This window comes from Mchenga conophoros, linkage group LG5, assembly GCF_057382185.1.
Source record: "Mchenga conophoros isolate Kocher_MC1m ecotype Shallow Benthic linkage group LG5, M_conophoros_male_GT1.1, whole genome shotgun sequence".
NCBI classification, from domain to species: Eukaryota; Metazoa; Chordata; class Actinopteri; order Cichliformes; family Cichlidae; genus Mchenga; species Mchenga conophoros.
The window spans coordinates 36,410,237-36,425,129 of NC_140530.1; the positions used below are offsets into that span (position 1 = coordinate 36,410,237).

The 14,893-nt window shown below is 42.5% G+C and overlaps 1 protein-coding gene across 2 annotated transcripts in view; it reads right to left on the bottom strand.

The window, feature by feature from the left end:
• Window positions 1-34: 34 nt before the first annotated feature.
• Window positions 35-14,893, bottom strand: part of LOC146575026 (mitogen-activated protein kinase kinase kinase 12-like) — a 28,246-nt gene continuing 13,387 nt past the window's right edge. For both annotated transcript variants that reach the window (XM_085275217.1, XM_085275216.1), the window contains exons 2-14: window positions 14,177-14,703; window positions 11,747-11,930; window positions 11,366-11,557; window positions 10,572-10,730; window positions 8,642-8,800; window positions 8,389-8,497; window positions 6,470-6,579; window positions 5,832-5,948; window positions 5,354-5,491; window positions 4,560-5,268; window positions 2,472-2,539; window positions 2,040-2,340; window positions 35-1,916 (exon numbers count right to left, since the gene is read on the bottom strand). In XM_085275217.1, coding sequence (XP_085131343.1) covers window positions 1,830-1,916; window positions 2,040-2,340; window positions 2,472-2,539; window positions 4,560-5,268; window positions 5,354-5,491; window positions 5,832-5,948; window positions 6,470-6,579; window positions 8,389-8,497; window positions 8,642-8,800; window positions 10,572-10,730; window positions 11,366-11,557; window positions 11,747-11,930; window positions 14,177-14,669 — 2,826 coding nt within the window. In that variant the 5' untranslated portion in view covers window positions 14,670-14,703 and the 3' untranslated portion in view covers window positions 35-1,829. The remainder of the gene's footprint in view (window positions 1,917-2,039; window positions 2,341-2,471; window positions 2,540-4,559; window positions 5,269-5,353; window positions 5,492-5,831; window positions 5,949-6,469; window positions 6,580-8,388; window positions 8,498-8,641; window positions 8,801-10,571; window positions 10,731-11,365; window positions 11,558-11,746; window positions 11,931-14,176; window positions 14,704-14,893) is intronic.

A 14,893-nucleotide genomic window follows, 5' to 3' on the forward strand; every position in this document is an offset into this window, starting at 1 on the left:
TTGTCACCGTGTGAAAGGAGAGTGAAACCACACGTTTGGTTTACAAGTTTGAATTTATTTTTAACGGCATTTCATTTTTTTTCTTTTTTTAAATATAGTTACGATAATGCAGTATAAAATGCCAACATTTAACAGGGTTGCTTTCAGTGAGCATCATGGGAAACATGAGTACCTCCACGATTGGACAATAGAGGGCAGTAGTCTTGCTTTTTGGCAACATTTTAATCCTGCAGGAGGATTTCTAGCTTCAAACCTTGGGGGCCACAATCTGTAAAATCTTTCTACAAATATAAACTGCAAAAGATAACCTGTCTCTTTCTTTCTTTTCAAAGATGAACAAAATAAGCTGCCTTTTTGTATTTTTAGCTTATAGAGTGTGACCTGATCAGTCATGGATTCATGGAATAACGTGATGTGCTGTTGTACGGTCAGATTCAGGCGCACATTAAGGACATTTGCCAAGGAGAACAAACACAAACAAGGGTTTTAGGTGTCACAGTTTATGACGCAGCCCTTACAAGAGTGAAAAATAACCATTGGATGGCGAAGTTTTCAGCCGGCGAGGCCGATGATTATGTTGAGAGTAGACTATAAATAAAATTGGCCAAATTAAGTAGGCATGAAAATGGCAACGTCTGGGTCCAAAATGTTCACATTTAAAGAGATAAATGTTGAGATGTAATGTTTCTGCCAGAGATGAATCAGTTACTGGACACAAACGGGTTTTTGCATAAATGATTTTCGGCTTCTAAAATTACCACGCTGTAGGATCTGTATTGGCGTTTCTTGTGCCTTCAGTTACTCGGTACTGGAGGGTGTAAATTTCTGCAGATGTTCTCATGTTAGAGCCGAGACACAGTTTGACTTCAGTAAGGTGTCCCTACTATTTCACTCGCATGCTTTTTCTCAATGCTATAAACGGGGGAATATGTTTTAAAATGACCTTGCATTTTTAAATACAGTAAACACGTGCGATAAGTATTTTTAAAAAAGCTCATCTGTCCTAAAAGAACCCGGCTGTGAGACCAGAGCAGACATATTGCTTTTCCTTGTTCACATGTTTGTTCCTCCTTTTCCTGTTTGGATGCTCGGACATGAACAGCAGCTACAGTACATTCTACTACCGAGAGCTTCAAATAAAATAGTTCCACCTAATTAGAAACATCAGCACCTTAAATTATACAATCTCACATTTTAAAAATTTGTTCATTTTACATCCCATATTTACACCGATATTAAAAACAGAAGTAGAAAATGGAAACGTAATCTATGACACGATTTATAAATAAAAATGTAAACGGCACAAAAAGATGTAAACATTGTTTTCTTTCTAATAAATTAAACAGTGCATAAGTTGTTGTTTTTTTTAAAGACGACAAGTCAGAAGATTTCATAAATTATAAGTAAAAAGAGCGACACTGGTCGTCTCCAGTGATCGTGACATTTAAATAGTTTCATGATCATTTTCATTAGGACAAAAATAAAAAACGGACATGAATTATGATGGAGGACATGAAAACAACATGACAACAGACGGTGCAGACGTCGCCTCTTTGATCGAAGCTTGTGTCGCTGAGGTGTCATTTGATGCGATTTCAGAGAACAAAAGGTGCTGTCACATCGCCGTGCTGCATTCATCTCCAAAGGAAATGCGACTTTCCTTTTTTTTTTTTTTTGTTTCCTTAACCAGGATATGTGGTTAAGAACACATTGCTCAATTTCCTGCCTCTCTGCGATGTCCCTGATAATGACTCAGAGTTTCTAAGAGTGAAGGAGGTATTGAGAGGCCAGGTCTGCAGGTGGTGGAGTGGGTTAGAGGTGCCCGGTTTTCACCAGTTGGCTGGAGGTTGACTGGGGTCTGCAGTGCACGAATGGTCCAGTTCTGCACTGTCACAGTCGGAGTCATCATACAGGCCCTACAGGAGTCAGAAAATGAACAGATTATAGAAGGATAATTTATCATCTCCTTGCCAGAAAAGATGTTTGTGTATCTGGCAGATATCAGACCTCTATACTACATTTCACTCTTTCTGCCTTACCTCATAATTGGGGTCATTTGAGGCGAGCTGCGTCTTGACTTGTTGCAGAATGGCTTCTTTTTCAGACAGACCATCGGAGCCCAGCTGAGTCGGGTCAGACGGGTCAGCAGGAATCTCCGAGCCCTGAGACAGCAGGTCGTCGCTCTTGTCATCCAGTCGCTCGTCTGTGTTGGTGCTGACCACGTCGGGCGTACCGCTGTGGGAGTGGTCAGTAGTGTTGCCCTCCTCACCGTCCGAAACCGATAGGTTCTCTGAGCTAAAGGTCGACAGGGACTGGCATTTGGTGATGCTCACAGGCCGCCTGAAAGGGTACGCAATATGAGAATACGCATTTTAATGAAAATCCGCAAGTATGTTAGTGACCATGGCTAAAGGATAGTACATACAGATATTGATACACAACAAGCAGCGGTATGAAAATGCACTAAGTACCGTCTCCTCGGCAACTCCACTTCACTGTCCACTTCTCCTTCCTCTTCCTCTGATGACACTCCACGTCTCTGTGGAGAAAAAGCATTTTCCAATGTGCTGTAATTAGACTTAATTGAGCTGAGATGTCTGATAAGTCTGAGAATAGATAAAACAATCTCACGCTATTCGGCTAGAACACATAAAACAGACTTTTGAAGGTGCAACCACGTGAGCAGTCAGTGCACAAGAACCAATAACTGACTCCAAATTCATTGGACCGTAATCCCACTGAATTTTTTACTTTTTACTAAGGTTCGAGTTTTTTGTGTTAGTTGTGTTTATCTAAATGAGTTGCACCTAATGGAAAGAAGAAAGTTGCGCTCATTAACGAATATATCTAATCAGCCAATCACATGGCAGCAGCTCGGGGCATTCGGGCCTGTCCAGATGACTTGCCGAAGTTCAAACAGCATCATGTGACTTAAGTGACACGGTTTGAATGTGACACGGTTGTTGGTGCCACACGGGCTGATCTAAGTATTTCAGAAACTGCTGATTTACAGCGATTTTTCTGCACAATCATCTCTCTGCTTCAACCTGATAGGAAGGCAACAGTATCTCAAATATCCACTTGTTACAACCAAGCCATGCAGAAGAGCATCTCTGAATGCACACCAATCCTGGAAGCAGAAGACCACACCATGTGCTAACTCCTGTCCACTGAGATCAGGAAACCGAGGCTGTGATTTGCACACATTCACCAAAAATGGAAAATAGAAGATTGAAAAAAAATGCTCCCACGCCTCAATTTCTGCTGCAATATTTGGATGGTAATGTCAGAATTTAGTGTAAACAACATGAAAGCTTGGATTCATCCCATGTTTACTGATCAAGCAAAAGCAGGATGGGGTGGGAGATATTTTCTGGGCACATATTGGACCCCTTGTACCAACTGAACATCGTTTCAAACCCACAGCATACCCGAGTATTGTTCCTGATCATGACCACATCCTCTGATGGCTGATGGCAAGCTTACGCACCATGTCACAAAGCTCAAATCATCTCAAACTGGTTTTTTAGACATAACAATGAGTTTTACTGTACTCAAATGGGCTTCACAGTCACCAGATCTCAATCTAATAGGCGGTGAAAGGGGGGATTTGGGATGTGCAACCGATAAACCTGCAGTAATTGTGATGCTATCATGTCAATATGGACCAAATCTCTGATCAGTGTTTACAACACATTATTGAATGTATTGCAAAGGACAAAGAAACCTAATCCAAGACTAGAAAGAGGTACCTAATAAAGTGTCCGGTGACTGTATATTGAGCAAAGTAAGGGGAGACACTGTAGCTGAATAGAGAAGAAATTTAAACCAACAGATATTAATGTGAAACCTCAAGTTTTTTCCTGATGTAGTGTTCATGTACATAAATTCAAGTTTTCGGTATTCAAACGCATCTCTTTTCATCACTCAGTAAATCAGAAAATACTACACAGTGGTCCCTTGTTTATCGTGGGAGTTACGTTCTTAAAATAACACGCGATAAGTGAAATCCACGAAGTAGCCAACTTTATATTTTTACAATTATAGATGTTTTAAGGCTGTAAAACCCCTCACGACACACTTTATAAACTTTTCTCAGACAGGCATAAACATTTTCACACTTTTCTCTCTTGTTGAGATTGTTGTGTTCGTTGGGAAGAAAACTTACAAACATACAGTGCAGCACTTCAGAGTCACACTGCTAGCAAGCAAAGATTTATGTAAATTTGACAAGCTGAACGCATCCTGTACAGGAGGCATGGCACGAGATTGACAATGGACAATCAGGATGCAGAATACAATGCGCTGTAAAAAAAAAAAAAAAAAAAAAAAAAAGCATCCAAAAGTGCACAAGAGAAAAAAAAATCAGCAAAAACAGCAAGACCACGAAAGGTGAACTCCTATAATTATAATTCTGAATAGATTAAAGAGCCCTTTGATACAATATGGACAGAAATACTGATATATGTTGGTGTACGTCTGTGCTATTTAGGTTGAGATTTATGGCTCCGAGCTTCAGACAGAAATATGTTGACATACAAGCTGTATTAAATTCTCACCTGACTGCGTGTGACTGCTGCCCTGTAGAGCAGTGCTGAAGGCGTAAGCCGTTGACTTCTGGGCGAGCGTGTAATCACCGTCCCTTCCTCCTTCTCCTCACCTTCGTGGGTGACACGAGTGTTCCCGAGTGCGGACGCCCTGCCCGCCGCTGCTCCTCTGCCACAAGGGGAGTCAGGGCTACTGGAAAAAGGAATAGATGCCGCGTCTTCGCTCGGTGTATCACTGCGTGGAGGCGTTTCTGCCAAGTCATCCCCGCCTACACCCACGTCAGGGCCCCGCTCTGGCCCATCAGTCCTTCTGCTCTCTTCCAGCCCAGCTGAGGCGCTCTGACTGCCCGCTCTGTCCAGCCCTGATCTCACCTGGCCTTTCCTCCTGCCCTCGACCTCCAGAGTGGTAGAAATAAGATCGGGGCTGGAGGAGGACATCTTTTTGAGTAGAAGGTCATGCTGTAAGCCCCTGAGGGCTGCGCTGGGGTCTAGACGGTGCTTGCTGGGAACAGACGAGGTTGCATTGATCATTGCTAAAGACGAGGACAGAGTGGCTTTCAGCTGAGCCAGGTCGCCACTGCTGCCTTTTCCAGCCTTTCTGTAGCGAGGTTTTCCTCGGCGTGAGCGACCGGGGGAGGTAGAGCCCTTGTTGGGGATTGTGACCTGGGTCATGGATGAGTCCAGCTTAGGGAGGATGACCTCTGACTTTAGTAAGTCTGGCCTGGAAAGGACAAATACAGACGAATGTTATTAGCAAATTATTGCTATATAAACTACAGGACGAGACATCTTCCTTGTCGCCTCACCTCTTGCTGTGCGAGGGCAGTTTCTGAGGTACATTACGTTTCTTCATGAGCTTCTCCATGGAATTGGAGGAGGCTGACTGTCTGGTACTGTGGTGCTTGAAGCAGCCTGGGTACTTCTTGTCCAGTGACTGCTCCCTCCTAATGTTTAAACACAAAGTCAATACCCCTTTAATGGATGTCACTGAGCATAAGAGAGCGGCCTATGACATGCAATAGCCTCGTATGACTATATATGTAATGGCCACTTATGTCACATTTCAGATTCACTTTTCCGTCTTTTATTTACTTCACCGATGCTGATGTATTAAAAAGCTTTTAGGGTATTTTAATAAGTGAAGCCATCAATTTCTTTATATATAATTACTTTATATTCAGTCTGTGCCCTCTACTTTAAAAAATATGGCGTTTTGACATCAGAGGATTTTTTCTGATACACCCTGTAGTCTGCAAAAAGAAAAATTTAAGTTTGTCTTCATACTTAAGCAGCTCCTTCTCTTTGATCTCCAGCTGCAGCATGATAGCATTCAGTTCCATGTAGAGGTTATTGGCTCTCTCCAGCTTCCTCTCGTAGTGTTCTCGGATGTCCAGTGCATGTCTGCGAGGGGAAGAAAGTAGGGGAAGGCTATAAATAGGCAATACTGATACTTACCTACTACACCTAGTATATAGAAACTGATTATTTGCTCTACATTTTGGATTTACATTCTGTTTTCCATTAATCAACCTTTGCTGCTTTCAATATCACTTCCACTTTAATACAGGCTGTGATGTTCACATAAATCCACTATAGCATTAGTTCAGCCACAGTCCCAAATCAGCTAATACCCATCTCCACATTCAGTTGGCAAATATCATAGAGGGTGTATTCTCACTTGTTAAGCATCTGCAAGCCACTTTACAACCCACCTGTACCCCAGCTCTTGCTTTTCCTGTTGTTTCTGAATTAAAGGCATATCTGCAGTCAGTAAAGTTCACTCTGTTCAGTTCCTACTGCTCTGTCTGCCTCCAGCTTTCCATGTGTTTACACGAAAAACGGTGAAGTTGAAGCCCAGAGCTACACTGCCAAATATAAACTAATACAGATGATAATATCAATCTTACTGAGGTATATCTTACCTCAGTTCTTCCCTGCGCCGTTTTATCAGCTCCTCGTCCAGCCGGTGAAGACACGTGCCCTCGGACTTAATCTTCTCAAAATGATGTCTCACCTCATCTCTCCACTCCGCCTGGCAGAACACACAAAACACCACATATCCATCAGAACGAGTGCAAGTGCAAATGAACAGTTTATAACATCAGGTAGAAAAACATCCTTGTCAACCTGATAAAATGCTGCACTTGCTATTAAATTTAAAATATACATGCATGTACAGACATTCAAAAACCCAGAGCCACCTTTATTAATAAAGTCACCAGAGGTCAGCAGCCTGTAGTAGAACAGTGGGGTGATCAAACATGCTTCATTGCACATTCACATTTTTTTCCTTTCTTTCTGTTTTTTTTAACTGTTGCATTTATTAGATTTGCACACTTGGAAGATGAAACAGTTCCTGTTTGTCACTGAGATAATTTATATGACTCAAGTTTATGAGTCATGAAAATGAGCTTAATGAAAAATGATTTCAATGCTATGAGTAAACCCAACCTTGATCTTCTACCAAAAAACCCTCATAATTTGCACAGCGACTCGTGTATATATCACTGAGACAAAATCCATTAGGCTGTCAGATGATAATCAGTACTGATGGAGCAAAACTGAACAAGAATTGACATGAAAGGCAAAAAACCCCAAACCCCCCCCCCACCACAAAAAAATGCAGTACACACTTTTTTTTTGTACACAGTGCAGGATGACAGCTGTTATCTGATACCTGTCATATCAAAGGAGAAGGGAAGTCAGATTTATGAGTGTGTGTGTGTACATGCACGTGCATGTGTGTGTATATCTGTGCATAAAGGATGCTCTTCTTATTAAGCTAATGGACTCTCTGCAGTCTCCTGTCTCCAGTCCCCCTCTTTCTCCTCTCTCTCCTTGCTCTCAGCTCCCTACCATTAAACCAATCAATACACTCCAGCAGCAAATACTTCTTTCTAACGTCACAAGAAAAATCCATTATGGGGCAGAGAGGGGAGAAACTGCAGAGGGCTGCAGGGGGGGGAAGGGGGACAGGGAGAAATAAAGGATCAAGGATAAGTGGAGAAAATGAAAGAGGTTTATGTTTTGCACCATGAGATATAACCAGAGGGAGAAGCAGTGGATTACTCTAAAAAGGGACAGAAAATCTTATTTATTTTGTGAGTCTGTGTGCACAAGCGTGTCTCATAATTATACATGCTTGAGTTATAAATGGATCCGCATGGCTGAGCAACAACATATCTTCCACACAATTATACATCTGTGATTCTCCTTCATCCAGTTTCGTTTGCAGAGGTCGAATATGTTTGTCGTATCCTTGCGTCTCCACGCGCACTCAGAGGCAGACACCCGGTGTTACTGAACTACACTGTGATATCACGAAGACAGTAAAATGTTTTCTTTATTCCCTGTTACATGCGAGTCCTGATCTACGGTCAGAGACTGAGGAACTCACAATAATATGTTGTGAATGAGAGGACAGGTATTATTAGTGCTCCCATGTGTGCAGCTGCCTGCTCTGGCTGTAGTTACGCAGCACAATGGGAACAAATGCCACAAATGACTGTTAGTGATGCTGGCTGATGTTCGAACAGACATACAGAGCTCATATTCTCAATATTTATTTGGTTTAAAAATAAGCTACAAGGTCTGAATTTTACTGGGTGACCCCAACATTGTGTAAACTGGCTCTGAAAAATAATGCTTAACAAAAAGGCCCGTCTCTGTGGTCTGGTTCATATTTCCTTGGGTCAATCTTATAACAATACACCTGTGAGTGCACAGAGAGAGAAGAGAGAGAAGCTAAAAAGAAACGTAAGAAAGCATGTGAGCATCTTCCATTCAGGTCAGATTGTCTGAAGAGAATAATGAAACTATAAAAAGGGCAAAAGAAGCTTACCTGAGACTTAAAGTAAGTTTCTTGTGGGGTTGACAATATATCCGCTGAGGCAATGTCCAGATGCAGGAGAATCTGTCGAAACGAAGGTCTATTTCTGGGCTTGCAGTTCCTGTGAACAGTTTAAATCATGGCTTTATTAGCGTCCCCCTCTGTGTGTGACATTTATTCTTTCCACCTTCTTAAAGCATCTTTCCTCTCAACGATTTTATCTTTTTTCTTCCCTCCAATTTCGTCTCCCTTCACGTCTGCTCACCAGCATTGCCTCAGCAGCAGTTTGAAGCTCTCTGGACAGCTGTCGGGCACGGGCAGCTGCAGACTGTTGTTGCCCACTCCCCAGATGATAGCGGAGGAGTCCACATCCTTGTACGGCACCTCTCCTGTCAACATCTCCCACAGCACAACACCAAATGACCTGCAGAGATACGAGCCATGTTTCTTTCCTCCAGACATTTGGATAAAGATGTGAAGTTGGCAGATAAAAGGCAGCCTCACAGAAATGTCACACTTTTAACTTCCTGTGAGAAGGAAATCTTGCTTTCTGAGCTATTCCAGCAGCTGTTTCTGATGGATACCACAAGCAAAAGCTCCAGTGCCTTATAGGGAGTCTTTGATGACTTAAACTTAAAGCGAACCTATAATTCCCCTTATATACTGAATATATAACCAGCCAATCACATGGAAGAAACTCGGTGCATTTAGGGAAGTACTCATAGATTTCAGAAGCTGCAGATCTACTGGATTTTCTCACACAATCGTCTCTAAGGTTTGAAGAGAACTGGCCATGAAAGATAAAATATCTAGCAAGCAGCAGGAGGAAGGAAAATGGGAATTTATTGAAAGAGATTTATTGAAAGATTCTGTCATAAATAAAAAAAATACAGCATAGAAAGGCAGAAAAAGGCAGAAAGAAGAGCTTTGAATGACATTCAAGACATCTGGAGAAACGTTTCTGACGACTACTTTTAAAGAAATGACAGAGTATTGATGTTTTTTCTGCTCCTATGTCATCTATGATGTCATTAAAAGTGGCAGTCCTCAACATTACCATTTCAACTCTGGCTTATAAATAAGGATTATGTAGGAAGTTGTGGATCATGTGAACCAGCTCTAATTTTTCTAATGTTTTATGGGATATTTTAATTAATTCTGGAAGAAACAATGTTCGCTAATCATTTTAACGATTCAAGAAATACAGCCGATAAGAGCCATAATAACACTTGTTCCATTACGCTTCACTGTTTCAGTTTAGCACTAGAAGAAGAAGAGAGCGCACCCGTGGGGACGGTAACTAAGGAAAGTCTGTTGCTGGTGATTCTCTGGGTTGCGATGGAGACCGTGTACAATATCCAAGGTGCCAACAGCACCTTAACATAAGGTTAGGTTGGTTTATGATGTTGTGTTTCAAAATGAGTCCTTCCATCTCCATGTTCATGATTTTTTATATTAAAGGAGAATATGTACTGATGATCCCAAGGCACTGCATGTATTTTCCCCTTGGCTTAGAAATTATTTGTGGAAGTCTTTTTCTCTCGACTCGTGAAGAACGTTAAAAACATTCAGGAAATGTATGTCATAACTAAATCAAATATGTACAACACATGTAAATCCTTAACAACAGCCTCTCCTCCTCCGGCACTCCTGTCAGAAACAGTACTGCTAAGCGATTTACATATATTTAAACAAAACTGTGCAGTACACACCCATGTTTTGCTTTGCTTCTACATCAAAAGCTTTTTAATCCTATTTTCACTTCTCTGCTAATGCACTGCTGGCTCTGGGCCAAAGCATCCATAGGCTCGGAAGGTTATTCCAGCCTCTCCTGAGCACTGCAGCATCTGGCAAATCAATTATTAAATTAGCTAGCGTTTCTTTCAGGACACAGAGGAAGACTGGTGGAGGAATACAGTATAGGAGAAAAAGAGAGGCAGAGAGTGTGGAGGGGGGAAAAAAAAATCAGTGCTCATAAGAGGGCAACCCATCAGAAATAGCAGAGACCCTATAGAATTTCATGTAATGAGATATTGTAATGCTGAAAAGATTGGCTGGGAACAGGATCCTTCACTCTGCACCGTAGTAGACGGCAACTAATGAGATTCTGTGTTGATTTGGTGACAGATAAGAAAACTCTTATGGTAAAATTTCAATAATGCAAAGGGACAGTTCAGAGGAGTTATGACACTCACCAAATATCCACCTTCTCCGAGACCGGTTCATTACGTATGACCTCGGGGGCCATCCAGGCTACAGTGCCAGCAAAGGACATCTTAGTGCTCTTGTCATTGAGCTCCTTAGATGTGCCAAAGTCAGAGATCTTCACTGCATCGTCATAGGTGATCAGTATGCTGGAATGAAACATCCCATCCATCAGGTTTAAACAGTCAGTAATAAAACACATTAGCACTTCATGTTTTGTCAAACCCTGACCAGTGGTGAGGCATTTGGGGACTTTCACATTAATTTCCTCACAAATCATACAAATGATCATAGCTGTTAATTGCAATTAACTAAAGTAGTGGTTCTGAAGCTGTGGTTTGGGATATAAGCATCACAAATCTGAACTTTTTCCCCCACAAAGACAACATGTGACCAGCTCCTTGTACTCTTATACAGCATTAAAGACATTTAACAACCATTAGAATACTTTCTGGGCTTTTCCAAGGGTAGCTGCAAGGCAGAGACCAGCCTCACTAACTTTTGATGCAAACCCAGTATTTTGATTTATAAGAAGTCTGAAATATGACAAAAACCTCTCCTAGTAGGTTTTCAAAGGGTAAAGCATTAACATTTGTGGGTTATTTAAAACAAACAGAATGGAGAAAGACCCACTTCTGTTATTTTTCTTTTAATCTAGAAGTCACTGCATCTCTTTCATTGCTTCTTCACCCTTCCACTGTTTCTATAATGCACTAAAACGTAAATTTAAAAAAATTAAACTTAGATGTATATATAAAAAGAAAAAGAAAAAGAAAAAGCTCACTTGGGTGATTTGAGGTCTCTGTGGATGATTTTGTGGAGGTGAAGATAGTTCATGCCTCCAGCGATGCCCATGGCCCAGTCCATGAGCAGGGATGGCGTGATCTTCCTCCCTGCTCTCAACACCTCGTACAGCTGTCCCTGGGCGCAGTACTCCATGATGATACAATAACAAGGAGCCTGGGTACAGATACCTCTGACAGAGTAAAGAAAGGTTATGTTTGAATTTGCAATGTTTGCCGTTACAAATGTAGACAAATGAAAGCTTAAGTGCCCAAATGTTCATCTTATTCCATCAAAGAACATTCTTCCTATTCAAAATGACTGAAACCATTATTGATAGCCTCTCTATTTCCACCTAAGCCAAGTGATCACATCTGCTTACTTGAAGGTGATGATGTTGGGATGTTTGAGCTTCCGCAGGTGCTTGATGTCTGTCTCTTTGATGTTCCGCACTTTCTTCACAGCCACTTCCTGGCCGTGCAATCTACCGAGGAAGACGGCGCCCTGGGCTCCGCTGCCCACCCACTGCAGGTCCGATATCTCCTCGAATGGGACTTCCCACTCCTCTGAAGCCAGAAAAAAAAAAGCGCATATAGAAGAAAGGAATGGTTTCACTAATGTCTACTGACATGTTTTGTCATGCTGAATGATGAAACTCTGCTGCAAAATGATGCTTGAAAGTAGCTGCAGGTCTTTGTTTGGTGATGTTGAAAAGTCAGCCTGGCTACCAGACTATGGGACATTTGATGTGACACAGATTAGGCCCCTTGTGTCGTTTGTCTAATATACTTTAAAATCTCAGCAGCTTTTAAACTGATATGTATTCTCTCTAATGAATGAGTAATAGGGACCTTAATGATTCCCTGACAACTTCTCTTTGTGGTTCAAAGTGGGTCGCTGAGACATTGCTACAAGTTTTCAAGGTGACACATCCTCGAAACACTGGGGATCCCCCCACTTTTTGTCTGGTTTGTGTGTTTTTAGCATCCTTACTAAGCGATATATGTGGTAAACATGACATTTGCTAAACATCAGTGTTTACACTGCTGTGTGTAAGTACAGCAAACATAAAACACCAAAAAGACCGAGTATAAACCCAAACCTGCTAACACGTGAAACATCCAGCATCATTACAGTCGCTGGCGTGCTGCAACGAAAGGCTAAACCCGTTAGAGTAAAATCTCAAAACGGAATCCCCAGTTGATATCTTGTTCTGCTGTTGAACCTCACCTTAACCTAAGCCTGGGGTGTGCAGGCAGACAGACATAAAGCTCTAATCTCCTGCGGTTAATTCTCTCTCAGCCTCTTAAATCCTCCTTAGTGCCATTGTGGGGCTGACGCAAAACAGGGGTCCAGCGCTCGGGAGGGGGCTGGAAGAGGGAGGGAATTTCAGAGTCTGAATGTGGATGTATGGTGAACGGGAGGTGGTTGGATAGCACTCGTGTGTGTGTGTCTGTGTGCAAAGAGAAAAGATGGGAGGGGGATTCCCCACCGGTCAGCAGGGGTCCATGTGGCTGAAGACAGACTGTTAATAGAGAGAAGATAGACAGCCTACCCTGCTGCTGTTTTTAACCCGGGGAAAGAAGCTTCAGACACATTTATCATATTAATAAGGATGAAATGAATGATTAATGCCGGTGATTGATTGTGGGCTCAGTCTCTAATGAGCCCCTCAAATTTTCCTCAATAAAGACATGAAGCCACATCTGATAAACCAGAATCTCCGTGTGTCTTTGTTTCATTTGAAACAAAAAAAAAGAGGGGACAATTTAGCGCATTACCAGATACCTTCAGTCCTTCAGAATCAATAGAGGACCAGCTTTTTACAGATATATATTGTTAGTTCCAGTCAATACTGAAAAAAAGAGTCGGTGTTGTTATATAGTGGCTGAGGATTTGGTTACAAAAGGCCCATTTATTTCACTTTTATAATATCCGTTTTGCTCTTATTGGTGTGTGTGAGACTCCCCGTGATGGCGCAGAGAGGAGGGGAACAGCGAGGTGCAGATGGGCTGGGAGTGATAACAGCACGGGATGAAAAGGAGAGGAAGGGAGACAATGAGGGATGGAAAAAGGAGGGGAGGAGAGGGGATACGTGGAAGTCAAATGGATGATAAAACATCAGAAGGCAATAAAGATGAGGAGAAGTGTAAAGCTGCCACCTTGGTGCCTGATGTCTGATGCTCTATTTATTTCATCAACTTTTGTTTTTGGCACCTTATATGACTTTATGCGTTTATGTCAGCGGCAGATATGAAATGTTTCTATTTGCGGACGTGTTTATGTGTGCACGCGTTCATCCTCATGCGTGTGTCAGGTTTGTGTTAATAGAGATGAGAGGCGCAGGGTTAGAGCATGGCCATGCATAATTCATGAGGCAGATTTGGCAGAGGGGTCTCAGGGGAGCCCTGCGCTATTGTAGTGGCTGCACACATAAACAACACAGCGTCACAGGGAGCTAGTTTCACTGTGGGGGTGGTAGTGGGTGGTGGGCACGAGCAGGAAAAAGGATGGGGGGGGGAAATATCAGGGGAAAATAAGCCCTTTACAGCTCTGATAGAGTCTCCCTCGCTGGCTGCAGCTCGTTCATGTCAGGAAGGGGTTTGTTTACAACGTGGCCTTTGCGGGAGTCATTTACCTACTGTCTGTTTAATGTAATTAAACTGGGGGATAAGATCATTTAATTAGCATATCAAAGCTTATCATTAAATTTAATTGAGGGTTGTTTTTTTATTGCAAAAGCAAAAGTGAGAATTCAGGCATATTTGTGTTCAGTCATTTACACTGAAATAAATCTGATGGTTCGACTCACCGTCCAGGTCATGCTTGTGCTCTGTGGAGTAGGCTTTGCCGATCATTGTCCAGACAGGCCGCAGACACCCAAACAACCCCTCCAAAAACCCTCCTCCCCCTCCTGTAGACTGGCACTGTAACCTGGCGTCATTCGCCTGGCTCCTGACCGCACTGCTGTCCATATCCGGTCCCTCTCCCTCCGTCCTTCCAGGACCGCCATCGTGTTCATGGAGTTTCAGGACACTGTTGGCAAAGTGCTCCTGTTGTTCCTCGCAGGGTGTCTGGTTGTGTCCAGTAGTGTGCCCCTCTCTTCCTCCACCCCCGGGTTCCACAGCACCTCCGGTGTCTATGGAGAGGACGTTGCGAAGAACGCACTGGGTTGGGGTCAAGTCCATTTCTGGCGTGCAGGGTGTTTCGGCATCGAGGCGGCGAAAAGACGGAGGATCGGAGAGGGGTGTGTTGAAGCCGGAAAGAGAGGGCGATGGGGCGCGAGGTTCATGCATGAGGGCCATGAGTGACTGTGGTCATCAGAATAACTGAAGAAAACTGGAAAAGAGGGAAAGAAGGGAATTTAAATAAAATAATATGAGTGAAATCAAGATTAAATGAACTCTTTCTGAAAGTTGTCAGTAGTGGCTGATTTTGCAGGAGAGCGTAGTCATCTTTAGCTCCATTTTAAGTAAAAGAAAAAAAAGAAGCTTTGGCTACTATGACGTCATATGTGCAACACAAGTCT